Source organism: Arvicanthis niloticus, chromosome 17, assembly GCF_011762505.2.
Source record: "Arvicanthis niloticus isolate mArvNil1 chromosome 17, mArvNil1.pat.X, whole genome shotgun sequence".
Classification (NCBI taxonomy): Eukaryota; Metazoa; Chordata; class Mammalia; order Rodentia; family Muridae; genus Arvicanthis; species Arvicanthis niloticus.
The window spans coordinates 30,580,341-30,594,392 of NC_047674.1; the positions used below are offsets into that span (position 1 = coordinate 30,580,341).

The 14,052-nt window shown below is 47.0% G+C and overlaps 1 protein-coding gene across 14 annotated transcripts in view; it reads right to left on the reverse strand.

Moving 5' to 3' along the window:
* Inpp4a (inositol polyphosphate-4-phosphatase type I A) overlaps positions 1–14,052 on the reverse strand; it is a 126,823-nt gene that overhangs the window by 34,840 nt on the left and 77,931 nt on the right. For 9 of the 14 annotated variants that reach the window (XM_034521192.2, XM_034521189.2, XM_034521185.2 and 6 more), the window contains exons 5-14: positions 9,921–10,039; positions 8,734–8,850; positions 8,390–8,469; positions 8,024–8,135; positions 7,192–7,282; positions 6,601–6,748; positions 5,567–5,697; positions 3,520–3,624; positions 2,931–3,039; positions 1,024–1,041 (exon numbers count right to left, since the gene is read on the reverse strand). In XM_034521192.2, coding sequence (XP_034377083.1) covers positions 1,024–1,041; positions 2,931–3,039; positions 3,520–3,624; positions 5,567–5,697; positions 6,601–6,748; positions 7,192–7,282; positions 8,024–8,135; positions 8,390–8,469; positions 8,734–8,850; positions 9,921–10,039 — 1,030 coding nt within the window. The remainder of the gene's footprint in view (positions 1–1,023; positions 1,042–2,930; positions 3,040–3,519; positions 3,625–5,566; positions 5,698–6,600; positions 6,749–7,191; positions 7,283–8,023; positions 8,136–8,389; positions 8,470–8,733; positions 8,851–9,920; positions 10,040–14,052) is intronic. The other 5 variants (XM_034521195.2, XM_034521193.2, XM_034521194.2 and 2 more) reach the window with 1 other exon arrangement.

Below are 14,052 nucleotides of genomic sequence, written 5' to 3' on the forward strand. Positions count from 1 at the left end.
TCCCAGATGCTGTCTTCCATCCCTCGGGACTCCAGGGAAGGGACCTCCTCAAGGGAAAGCTGGTAAGGCTTCTTCTTAGGTGTGTCTGTGGGTACTCAGACTTCCAGCAGAGCCTTAGCTCATCAATGAGGGTCTAGCCCCAGCCCTAAAACCTCATGGCTAATTAGATCAAGATAGCAGCATTTCCCATAGGGCCATGGGGCCTCCTCCTGGTGAGTTGCTAGTTTCCTCATTTGGGGCTGAGGAGATCCTAGACAGACATGGTAGCTTCTGGCTCCCATGTAACTCTCTGGAGAAAAAGGTCTCTCAGCTCTTGCTCTGCTACCCAATAGGCAAAGCTGACCTTAACATTACCATCATTTAGATCAGCACAAATTATAAGTATTACAAAAATGTAAACTGGCTCCATCAGACAGAGGGAAAGTGAAAACTCAAAGGCCTCACACTTCTTGTAAAAGAAGAGCAAACACAGATCTGTAATCCTGGCTACTAAGGACTGAGACAGGAGGATTACAAGTTTAAGAAAAGCCTTGGCTGCAGGATGAGTTCAAGGCCAGCTTGGGGATACTTAGCAAGTCCTGTCCCAAAAGAAAAAAAAAATGTTAAAATGGCTGAGGTGGAGTACTTTAAAGCTTTCCCTACCATGTGTTAACAACAACAACAACAAAAAAGTTCTCAAATGGCATTGGATGGACAAGATGGTGCCCTGTGTAAAGGTGTGTGCTGCTAACTGTACCAGGGGGCTGATGTGCTACCCCGGCACCCAGGGCCCTCAATGGGCTCTTCTGCATCCTTCGAGGAGGCAAACTGGCCCTGTCTCCACTGAGTGCAGAAAGAAACTGCTGTCAGGTTGGAAAGGAGGCTGCAGACTACAGACTGGCTATTCATTATCAAAGAACATTGCAGCTGGAAGGAAGAGCTCTGCCAATGGGGATGGAGCCACCCCAGATGAAGGACAGCACAGGCTTTCTCTACAAAACAGCAAGAATCAACGTACACTCTCTCCACAGACAGAAAACTCACCAACACTCCTCAAAACTGCTAAAGAAAAGAAAAAAAAAAAAAAAAAAAAAAAAGAAACCAAATGAAGCATTAGCGATTATTAGCAAATACCACAGGCAAAGCACAATTTAAAGGCTGTTTTTTTTCTCTCTCTCTAAATACTTGGGTGTAATTTGTTGAGGCCATGACTACAGGGCTAAGTAAACTTATGAGTCCAAAATGCTTACTCCCTGGGGTGAGTCTTCGGCCTGTGCTCAAGCCCCAGGGACATCCCACTGGGGCACAGAACATGTGTCTGCATGTGAAGGAAAGCTCAGAGAGTGCAAAATGCTGGAAAGGTGGGCTTATAACATTACTGCTACGTTAATAAAATCTGTGATAATGCCTGAAAGACCAAAGAGGCACTAGGAAAACCATCTCTGAAACTAATTTTGATACCCTTTGTCTGGTATCAAAACTGCAATCTTTCAGAGACAAGGGACAGCCAGGTGGCCTCCTGGCTGGTCACCTAGAAGGAATAGACTTTCTCTGTCAGGGAGCTATGTCACCTCACACACTCACTCTTCCCACACACACTAACTGGGATGGAAACTTTGCTCTTCTTCCTACTCGCTAGGATGCTGTGGATGAGGACAGTGAGGAAAGCCTCAGCACCCAGTTGGTCTGTTCCATCGGAAGGAATCAAGGGCTGCTGACAGACTCACTAAGATGCTAAAATGGCTTTGCTGAGCCCAGCCTTTCCTTGCTTCTCCTTCTCATATCCAGGCTAGGTGACACACACTGGAAGGGCAAGCTCTCTGAGAATGTCATTTCTTGCTCCCTACTCCATCTCTGGCACTGCTGACATTAGTGGCACTCTGATCTGCCTTCCTGACTACACAGGCTCCTCATGGGCCACTGTCTGTCCAGCATCCTGATGCAGTGGTGCCATACCCTCACTCTGGCCACGGCAGCAGAACTAGACAATGACCAATCAACACCCACTTGTTCTAGGACCCTCCTCTACTTGCTTCTACCTGTTACCATATGGGAGTCACCAGGACTACCTGGATCTTTGCTTCCTACCTCTGAAAGCATTTTACTCTCAGATCAACAGTACATCTTGCTGAGGCCTCCCGGTAACACTTGATCTTATCCCCTCACACCTGACGGCTCTGTGCTAACCCACCTGCTGCCTTGCCCTTTCTGGGATTAGTGAGCTGCTCTGTTCTTGCTTTCTCACCTTACACATGTGCATTAAACACAGAGTCAATCAGACTCTGGGCACAGTCTCCTTTCTGGTGCTTCCCCACTGCACACTCTGCCCAAGGACCTCACAATGCTGTCACCCTGCTCAGTTTTACACTCACACCCTCTGATCACATTTACATTTTGCCAGGTGACATTCTGGATGATAGCTATCCAAGGAATGCTTCAACTGGGAGGCCTTTCCACACCCTGTCTCCCTGGCGGTTTCCTGGCAGGACAGAACTATACAGCCCTCTAGATCCTTTTAGTCGTGGGAACACTTGCCACTGCTGGCTGTCCTTTAGGAAAGGACACAGAGTGCCGGGGGCTTTAGGAACTGTAAAAATGATCCTTGAGAGTATATCCTTGTCAGGCTGGTGCTCCACCAAATGACCAGAGAGTGCAGAGAATGCTGAGCTAGCCGGCACTGTACACAGGCGGCTGCCTGAAGCAGCTCCCAGAGGCGGCTCTCTGGGAGACTGCCACTCCCTGGAAAGACTGGACTATGGTGGTGCCTCACCATTGCCTCCCCTCAGCCACACGCACACAGAGCAGCACAGGGTCCCTGAGGCAGCTCCTCCAGCCACGCAGAAGCAGATCAGATGGCTGGATGCTTTTGCAGTTCTGTTTGGATTCTCATTTTCAACTCACAGACATCAGACACAGCTGTACAAGGACCACAGATACCCTCCTTCACTTACTGCTTCTTGGCCTCTTCAAACTTGTGCAGCTTTTTTCGAAGACCTCCTGACTTAAAACCTTGGCAGTGTGCTGCTGGGGCTCCAATAGTGACGACATCGTAGTTCTGATCTGAGCAACAGAAAGCTTCCCTCCATTACTCTGGGGTCAGGCTTACAGACCAGCTAGCTATGGCAGCATGCAGAGCATTGTGGGACTGACAGACCATGTACAAACAGCCTCTGGCTCTCTAATACTACATCCAGAGGCCGAAAGAGGGCTGGCTGGACCCAACGCTAACTATTCAGTAAGAAAGTGGAAAGGTAGAGAGGCTAAATGCTCACTTCCCCCCTCTTGGGAAAGGGTCACTGATCGGCAACTTTCTGCCATAAAACAAAAGGAAGCTGAAGAGATCTAAGAAAAGTGTTTGGACTTTGTAACCGAAAATTTTCAAAGGTCCTTGGGGGTTGGAAAAAGGAGAGAGGGACGGGGGGCGGGGTGTCTCTTGCTGCCCAGAATATAGGAAAAATGAGCCAGATATAAGGCAACTCTATATAGAAAGAAAGAAGCAGAGCATAACCCAACATTGAGGTGAGAAAGAAAAGCAAGTACCTGAGCCTCCCTCGTCTTGAACTCGCATCCGTTGTATGTGCAGGTTTGTGGGAACAAATTCTAATTTTTTATCTGCTTTTAAACTGCTTGCTTTAAACGAAGGACCTAAGAAATGAAACAAGAAAACAGGCCCGTCATCATGCACCATGTGCAAGTAGGAAAGCACCTAGAGGAGCGGCTGCAGGAAGCAGGCCTAGCTCAACAGAGGCCTGGAAGATTCTGAACCGTCATTTGGAACAGTAGGTTGGAGGGTAGCTTGCAGCCAGGGGACTGACTCTGAATGCTTTTAGAAGGCTGGAGTACTGGTGAGGCCCCTCCTCCTGTAACTCAGTTCAGAAAGTCATGCTACACAGATGTGATTGTAGGTGGTTTGGTACCACCACCACAGAAAGCCAGTGGGCCATTTCAGACTGTCTGCCAGCTCTACAGACTGCTACCATCCCAGAGCCTTGAAAATGGCCTTCCTGAAACAGCACCTCTCAATCTGAAATGAAGACCTTGGGTCAGGCTCTATGGCACTGCCTGCCCTCTTCAATCCATTTCAGTAAGTTCCCTCACAGACGCTAGGGCCTAGAGAGTCAGACGATGTAATCAGCAGCTACAACCTCATTTCTAGAATCAGACTCCAGAACTAAATGAGGTGAAAGTGTCAACAGGAGAGTAACCAATGGCTCTAAGGCAGACAGTCACTGTGTTCTGCATACAGGAGGCTGGAAGCCACACTGTGGCTCTCAGACCTGCAGTGCACCTGTCTTGGACACTGTAAGAAATACAGCCAAGGCCAGTGTTTAGCTGAGAGTCTCAGAACAGTGGATGCTTTTGACATTTGAAAAGCTCTATCCTAGAAAACTCAGGTTTGCAGGGGTTCCAAGCTCTCTCATGAACATTTATCCAGCATGGGCCGATGCCTCAACCACTCAGGCAAATGCTGCCATCTTTCTAAGTGATGCATTTGGACTTGCTTGGAGTAGTTCCACATGCCACTGTCTTGCTAAGTTTATGAACAAGTTCCTATATTGTGTGTGAAAATCATGGTAAGGGTTCATGATTTCCCTCAAACCGACAAAGCAGTATATAGAAGGAAAGAGACCAAAGGTAAAGACGACTTTGAAAGAAAGAAGTGGGGCTAGAGACATGGCTCAGTGGTTAAGAACACTAGTTGCTCTTCCAGAGGTCCTGAGTTCAATTCCCAGGATCTAAGTGGTGACTCAGAACCATCTGTAATGGGATCTGATGCCCTCTTCTGCCATGCAGACATGTAGAAAGACAGAACACTCATACATAAAGCAAAAAAGAAAAACAAGCAAACCAACAAACAAAAACAAAAAAAGGAGGGAAGGGAAAGAAGAAATGTAATTATACTATAGTCTCAAAAATAAATCTTTACAAAATAAATAAGTTATAAAAAAAAAGTACTTTCAAAAACTAAAACAAACAAAAAATTTATCCCATTTGGAAGAGAAAGAAAATGGGTTAAAAAAAATTACATAGTTTGAAAATCAAATATCATCTTCTAGAAGGGTGCTCTCCTAGCATGCACTGAGCCCTGGGCTTGACCCCCAGACTCCAGCCTGGGAAAAGGAAAAGTAAGTAAGGAGAAACAAAGTTGAGGTGTCTAAACCTCACTTTCTCGTGAGTTTAAAATACCGAGCTGCGCTCTGACAGCTTACACATTCTTTAAAACGACACTGAATATTTAAACTAGAAAACTGCCTTGCTTCAGGCAAACAGTCCATATCCTTGTGGTTTTCAATGGTGTAAGGCCAAGATGAAGAACCCACATGGCCACATGGTAACCTGAAACTGCTTCACTGCAACTTCATTTCACAGGGGTTGTTTTAGGAGATAATACCAGAGAAAGACTTCTTGCAATTCACTGATTTACCGTTTCAATTAAGATCTGAAAACCCCAGAGTTAAAAGAATTCACACCTACATGAGCATCTATTTTTAAAATCCCACTCAAGATAATCAGAGAGTCGTCGAGCACCCCAGGCCTTCAGTGCCTGGTTAGGATGTGGGAGATTCAGGTACCTGGGACGACCCACCTTTATACTGATGGAGGTCAGTCAGATTCTCCTGGTAGGTGAGGATGATAGTCTGATACTGGGTGACAATCTGGCGCCGGAGGCTCTCCCAGCAAGGCGACAGCTCCCCCAACTCTTCCAACTCACATACTCTGCAAACAAAACACACACATCAGGCTGCAGGGCTGGCTCACCTCCCTGCAGCTATGACCAGGCCAGCAGTGTCACTGCCATCCTCACAGGATGATGGGAGAGATCACTGAGCACATGGGAAGCACACGGAGAAACTACGAGAGCCGAGGCAAATGCTCAAGGCCAGCACCGAATGTGGGGAACCAAGAAGCAGCTGAGGAGGAGCTCTGCCTGGTGACCTTGGAAATGTCACTCAGGCACTGGTCCAGTTCTCTGCAGGATGATGCATTACTCCAGAACAGAAGGACAGGAGATGTGAGAAAACACTCACCTCCCCACCATCATCCCAACAACTCCCTTTCCGTGACAAGGACACAGTGACAGTCTCACACTTCTAGGAGAGCCCTGTCTCCCATCTGAGCACCCTTGCTGCCCACACTGGGTGTCAGCCCTGCACGTACAGTTGCTGCCAACACCTTAGCTGGCTCTAAGGCGCTCTCCCAATGAAGGGGCTCTTGGAAGCAGTAACACACATAATGTTAATCACTAATGCTGATTTAGAAAAAGCTGTGGAGGTCACAGTCTGAGACAGACAGAAAATAGTCTCACCCTTACTTGGAACTGAGAAAATACGCCTCGGGATGAAAGCTTTGCTCTGTGGGAGGGGAGGACCCTGCAGGGTCATCCTCTGAGCTCTCATCTCTGTGGTTTCAAACAAGATGGATGATAAGGAAAAGAGAGAGAAGGAAGGGAAGATAGGCTGACATTAGCCAAGTCTCTGGGGCTCTAAGCACAGACAGAGGAGCAAACTGAGGCTTCAGACAGCTGGGGCCACGGGCCAGCAATGGGAGAGCCTGGGTCTGCACTTGGCCTGTCGAAGGCACATGCTCATGGGTGGTGAGTGTCCATCCACTTGGCCTCACCTGGCTGCGTCTTCTTCCAGCAGCAGCTTCACAAACTGCCGAGGCACGTGCAGGGAGAGCACGCTCTCCGCCATCTGCTCCAGGATCCGCAGGTGATTGCCGTCAGTGGTTGGGAAGCGGTACATGCGGCAGATGGCACCACCGAACACTGAGGTGAGAATGCAAGAAGACAAAGACAAGCCGTGGGTGAAATAGCTGCAGACCCACCTGCACTGCTCCTGCTTGGGCCCTCAGTGACTCTACAGACCTGTTTTCCCTAGAGAACTAATAAGCAAGCAAACAGCAACAAGAAAACTCAAAACCGAAAACTCACATAAAGCAAGCCCTGCAAGCAGTACCTGACACTCGCTGTCAGAGGATAGTAGTATCTCTGATCAGCAAGGAGCAGGGACAGGAACACTGTCAGTCACTAAAGCAAGTGTCAAATAAGAGTAAAATGGAGCCCCTTCCTCGAGGGATTTCCGGCTCTCATCCTGCAGAAAATGCCATACTGACGAATAACAGCAGACAGGTGCCATCTGGGGCATGTGTGTGGCAATCAAAGTGGGTGGGAGCAAAGGGTGGCCAGTCAGATGAGAGGAGGCTGCTTACCTGCTTTCAGTAAGCTGTCCTTTCGCAAAGAAGCATATTTGGATCGGATTCCCAAGGCCTCGGTCAAGCTCTCATCAACAGGCAGAACCATCTGACAAGAATTACGGAAACAGTCAAGAACACTGGGTGTGGAGACTCCATCGAGGCTGCAGAAATGGGCCTGAGTGTCTCACACGCCCAGGCAGCTGAACTCGCTGGGCTGGTCAACAGTGCACAGCTACCTAGCACACACACCGGTGTCCTTCCCCATGCTGCACAGACGGGTGTCAGGGTTGTGGTATATAAATAAAACAGAAGGGCAGAGGCCACCAAGAACATCCTCAGTGCAAATACTCTGAACATACTTTGGGTGACCTGAGGTATCGTTTTATAGTGCTTCTTCAACAGTGTTGGTTCTGAAGTTGGAATTCTCCTTTGGTAACTGTCTGGGGGAAAGACTGTGTGGATCATGAGGAGACAAGAGATAGGGAGGGAGGGAGTGTAACGGTGACTAGGAAAGTCAGTCACTGGCTGTGATGGAAGGCATAGGTCTCCATTACTTCTTTGCCCACACCTTCCCGCTCTGCCCCATGCACACTAGCAAAGATACTCTGTTCTCAATTCTGTGCTGCCAGTGTGGCTCAGGAAGCAGAGACCAGTTCCAAGTCAGCAATGCTTTGTATGTCAGAGCAGGAGCCCTTCCGTTCCTCTTGGCATCACACCCAAGAAAGCCCTGAGAGTCCCACGGAAGGCAATGTCAGGCAGCAGGCCCTGCCCTTCACTGAGACAGATGTGCATGAAGATCATCAATGCTCCTACCCCTCTGAGGGAGACGAGAAAGGTGCCCACTCACCCTTCCGTTGACAGTGTCCAGAGACCGGGTCACAGGGGGCTGTTGGTCTGACTTTTCTTCCATCTGCCAGCCAATCACAGTTATGTTACCGACTCGGTCACTCTCCGCAGACCTGCAACAAGCATCACGCCTTAACAAGCACTGGATTGGCTCAGCTGCTTTTCTTTTTAAGGCAAAGCTCAGCCATCCTGGGTCTCCAGGGTCCTGGGAGCAGCAAGAAAGGCAGCATCCTGACGGGCCTTCTGACACACTGAGGGGTCCATCTTACCTTCCCTCAGCAGGCACTACTACCTCCCATAGACCGTCCCTGGGAGAATGGAGGGGCAAACCTTTAGACCCTTTCAAAGGAATAAAGCCAACACCGACCTCAGTGTCAGATGCAATCTGTGATGCCTGTCCTGGAGCAGATCTTTGACCACGAATGTTCCAGAGCCCAGTAAGTACATCTGGGGGAGACAGGAAGATCAATAGAAGGACACTTGGTGTCCCTCTGACCCATGCACCACAACCCAGGGAAGTTGGTGGTTCCTATAACATCTCCCCACAACCCTCACCTTGTGAACCCATGACAATAGCTGGAAGAAAATTCCCAGAGACGAGTGTGTCTCCACACGGGTTAATTTATAAGCCAGTAGTGAACTCAGTCCTGCTTGGACTGTTACATAACTCTAAGTGGAGGGAGACTGTTCACCGACTGCGTGTTACTTAACTGTTCCCTGAGATCTGTCTTTGACATCGTATACAGACAGCTTAATCTGGGTCATCTGGTTGATAAGGGAGTCTTGAAAGAAGGCAATGCTGCTTAGAAAGATAGGGTTGTTGGTTCCCTAGAACAGAGCACAAGGGTTGGAGTTTAAGGAATTGTTTTTAACTGTCCTAATATTTTCAGAATGAGGAAATTAACATTTTTATTGTTTGTGCAACACAAATACTAATGGCAGCACCAGACATGACCAAAGAACTCTGATCTCCAAAGAGGAAAATCTATCCCAGCAAGATCATTGCCTATCTGACAGGACAAGCAGGCCCCTGCAGAGGCTGTGCAGAGGACTCGCTCCCTGAAATGAGTGTGCGTTCAACATCCGTGGCATTCTCACGGTGCAGTTTCTGTGTCCTGTATCTTAGAGTGTTACTTGGGTGTGTTCCTTTCAGGTGTGTGCAAAGGCAGATGAAGGAGGTAATGGATGGGTTCACAATTATCTCTAGAATCCCGTGTTTGGAATAATTAAAGCTGACCTTTCAAGAGCTGTCCTCTTTCAGGACCGGGTCTAGTTTCTAGCTGGCAGGAGCCTGTTTTCTGGCAGCTCTGCCTCAAGAGTTCCACTGTGCTCTTCTCAGCAGCTCTAGGTCTAGTCTCTCAGTGACTGCTGGAAAGCCCCTCCTAGGGGGTCTATGAGCCTACCACACCCCAACCCCCACCTCTGGGAATCCGTTAAAGCAGGCTACAGGTCTGGAATTCAGCTTTGGTGGCCCCCTGTCTGTCGAGCAGGTGTATAAATTATTTTTAAAAGCACACAATACAGAACACAAAAAATGCAAAAATAAAAGTTAATAAAGAATACAGACGTGCCCCAGCCTAGCAGTAAACACCTCCCAAGCACTGGCGGATGAGCAGAATTCTCTAATCATAGCAGTAACTGGAGTGACAAGGGAGAGCTACACCTCGACTCTTAAAAGTCAATCAATCTTATAGGACCCTCCTTAACCAATAGTCCATCAAAGCTCAGGCAGGATGTAGCAGATGGAGGGCCACCTCAGGACTGTGACAAAAAGAATAAATGAACTAAAAATGGAACCCAAGCCACAGCTGCCCAAGAACTGAGTGGCCCTTCCGCTGGGGCCACAGATGCCTGTGAGCAGGAGGCCTCCCTGACAGAGAGGGACAAGCAGCACCCACCTCGATGATCTCTGTCTGCGCATGCTTAGTCCAGAATGCCTGCGGAGGGGTGGTGACACTCACAGCCACAAAACTATTTGGTTTTCGATCTAGCGATGGAGTGTGCAGCTCGCTGCAAGCTACAAAATCAAGATGGAGGAAAAGGAAGTTGTTTAGATGGCGTTCTAGTTAGCTCATTGCTCAATACAAACCCAAAAGAAAGCCTAAAGTAACACTCCCAGAGACACCATGGTCACACTGTCAGTAGGACAGGGGATTTTAAAAATCTGTCTTCTCATTCTCTTCCCTCTTCCATCACCAGTGCTAGGGTGGCCTTCTGATTCAGAGTATAACAGCATAGTTACATATAATAAATATAATATAATACAATATAATATATGTAGGCACTTATAGATGCACATAAAATATCTTCAAAAATAAGAAGGGCACTAAACTTTATTAAATCTCTAGTTTTTTAAGACAAGAGTCCTGTTGACAGATGGTAGTGATGGCTGTACAGCTGTGCAAATGCACCTAACACCACCGTGTGCACTTGTGACGGTTAAAGCGGCAGCTACCGTACTACCTGTATTTTCATCATCATCAGACACACAGCATCAACTCTCCCTCCAGACTGCATTCTCACAGCCACAGCAGGTAAGCTCCATGCAGAGAGCGGGATGAAAGGACAACAGTGAGGAGGACAGGAAGAAACGGGGGTGGGGGGGACCCTGAAAGAATTAGACAGACAGAGAACAGGGAGGAGCAACACACTGTAGATTAGAGAAGAGAGGACTAATGCCTTGGTGTGTTCCAAGTAACTTCAATTAAAGTTAATTAATTCCTCATGATCACTGTCCCCTGAAGCACCCCCTCCATCGTCTCAGACATCTGCACATCTGGTTCTAGGCTGGTGACACTGTCAGGAGGTTTAGGAGCTGTGGCCCTATTGGAGGAAGTACACCACTAGGAGTGGGCCTTGATGCTCAAGGCCTCTCCCTGCTGCTAGCTGCTCTTTCTGCTGTGGGCTTGAGGACCCAGATTCAAGCCCTCAGCTCACGCTCCAGCTGAGACGGCTGTTGCTTGCCACCTTGCATTCTCACCATCGCAGACTCCTACCCCCCTCCTTCTGTAAGCTGCCTTGGTCATGGTGCTTACCACAGCCATAGAAAAGTTACTGACATAATGCCCAAAGCCCAACCACCCTTTTTGGTTCTAGTCATATAGTGACTGCATTCATCCTGTCCTATCAGCCATCTCCCCCCTATCACATGCGTGTGCATGGACCACGTTAGAGACACTGTTCACAAAGCTGTCGCACGGGCCCCCTGGCTGCACATTCTCAAGCCTGTCTAGTGTGAATCTCTGTCCGCAGCACTGTTGATACTGCAAGACTAGGTAGCGGCTGACATATCCCTTCAGTCTGTACAGCTTAAAAATATCTCACTGCACCTGAATGATTGAAGGGTGTTTTCTCCAGGTAGTTATTTTCTCCAAGACCTCTAAATATATCATTTCAGGGTTTCTATTTTTTCCTGCTATAAAACTGACAGTCAGTCTAATTATTGTTGTCTCTCTCTATCTGTGTGTGTGTGCTTGTGGGTGCGCGTGTGTACACGCACACATGCTTAAGTGTAGCTCTTACAATTTCTCCAAGATTGGCCTTCAATAGTTCTATTATGATGTACCTAGAATCATGTATCTTCAGTTTTGCTTTATTAGATTGGGAGAAATGCTCAACTATAAATACTAAAACCTTCTTTAAAAAAATACAAATAGAGACTAAACATGCTTACTGTAGGTTTTGTGGGATCATTAGCTTGTTTTTGAGAACAGCCCTGGCTGGCTGGAACTGACTTCAGAGACTAAGGAGGCCTTGAACTTAGAGACTGGCCTAGCTCTCCTTCCCAAGTGCTAGGATTAACGGTGTGTCCACCATGCCCAGCTGCTGCTATGGTTTTTAATACCATCCCTTTTCTAATGCTTCATCTCTCCATCTTCAGTTTGGAAGTTTCATTTTGGCCTTTGCCTGGAATCACTGATTTCTCCTCAGTTGTGTCAAACTGGCTTTTCTACAAATGCATCCACACACTTTCAGCTTCATTTATTCTGTGTTCCAATTCTATAAAGCTCATTTGGTTCTTATGCTGCCCTCTGCATGTGCTGGCTTCCATGAATGTCGGAGCACTGAGAGGCCCTGGTCCTGTCATTACGGCCCTGCTTCTCTTTCAAGTGTTCCTTGTCTGTTAAGCTTTTCTGTCCGCTTCTTGTTTGCCTCATGTGTCAGCTCTGCCTCCGTTGGCTGCAGTATTGTAAGAAAGCACTACTGAACTAATTCCAAAGTTTTGAGAACCCGCCAGATTGATTTCCAGAGTGGTTGTACCAGCTTGCAGTCCTACCAGCAATGGAGAAGTGTGCCTCTTTCTCCACATCCTCACCAGCATATGCTGGACCCTGAGTTTTTGATCTTAGCCATTCTGACTGGTGTGAGGTGGAATCTCAGGGTCATTTAATATGCATTTCCCTAATGACTAAGGATGCTGAACATTTCTTTAAGTGCTTCTCAGCTATTCGATATTCCTCAGTTAAAAATTCTCTGTTTTGCTCTGTACCCCATTTTTAAATTGGGTTTTCAGTTTTTTGGAGGTTAGCTCCTTGAGTTCTTTATATATTTTGGATATTAGCCCTTTATCAGATGTGGAGTTGGTGAAATTTTTTTCCCAACCTGTGAGTTGCCAATTTGTCCTACTGACTGTGTCTTTTGCCTTACAGAAGCTTTTCAGTTTCATGAGGTCCCATTTATTCATTGTTGATCTTAGAGCCTGAGCCACTCGAGTTCTGCTTAGGAAATCTCCCCCTGTACCAATACATTCAAGGCTATTCCCCACTTTCTCTTCTATTCAATTCAGTGTATCTGGTTTTATGTTGAGGTCCTTGATCCACTTGGACTTGATCTTTGTGCAAGGTGATAAATATGGGTCTATTTTCAATTTTCTACATACATATTGCCGGTTGGACTAGCACCATTTATTGAAGATATGCTTTCTTTTTTCCATGGCATGTTTTTTGCTTCTTTGTCAAAGATCAAGTGTCTATAAGTATGTAAGCTTATTTCTGGGTCTTCAATTCTATTCCAAAGGTCAACCTATCTGTCTCTGTACCAATACCATGCAGTTCCTCAAAAAATTGGAAATAGTTCTACTGAAGACCCAGATATACCACTACTGGGTATATACCTAAAAGATACTCTAACATATAACAAGGACATATGCTCCACTATATTCATAGCAGTCTTATTTATGATAGCCAAAAGCTGGAAACAACCCAAATGTCCTTCAATGGAAGGATAGATACAAAAAAAAAATATGGTATATTTACACAATGGAATACTACTCAGCTATTAAAAACAATGAATTAATGAATTCTGCAAGCAAATAGATAGAACTAGAAAATATCATCCTGAGTGAGGTAACCCACTCTGTGTTCCAATTCTATAAAGCTCATTTGGTTCTTATGCTTCCCTCTGCATGTGCTGGCTTCCATGAATGTCGGAGCACTGAGAGGCCCTGGTCCTGTCATTACGGCCCTGCTTCTCTTTCAAGTGTTCCTTGTCTGTTAAGCTTTTCTGTCCGCTTCTTGTTTGCCTCATGTGTCAGCTCTGCCTCCGTTGGATATTAGCCCAAAGGTTCAGAATACCCATGCTACAACTCACAGACCATGTGAAGCTTAACAAGAAGGAAGGCCAAAGTGTGGATGCTTCAATACCACTTAAAGGGGAAACAAAATAATCATGGGAGATAGAGGGAGGAAAGGTCTTAGGTGGGAGAGGGAAGGGGGAGGGAAAGGGTGGAAGGTTAAGTATGGAAGAGACAGGAAAGAAGTCCAGAGGGCCAGAAGAATAAATAGAAATATGTAGCATTTGGGGGGGGGGGAACTGGGGAGAAACACTAGAAAGTCCCAGGAGCCAGGGATGGGAGAAGCTCCCAGGACCCAATGGGATGACTTTAGCCAAATACCCAACAGAGGGGCAATGGAACCTGAAGAGACTACCACCAGTAGATAGACAAGGCCCTCAGTTGAGGGATGGAGCCACCCACTCATCACCCAGAATTGTTCCTGTCCATAGGAAATGCAGGGACAAAAAAATAGAGCA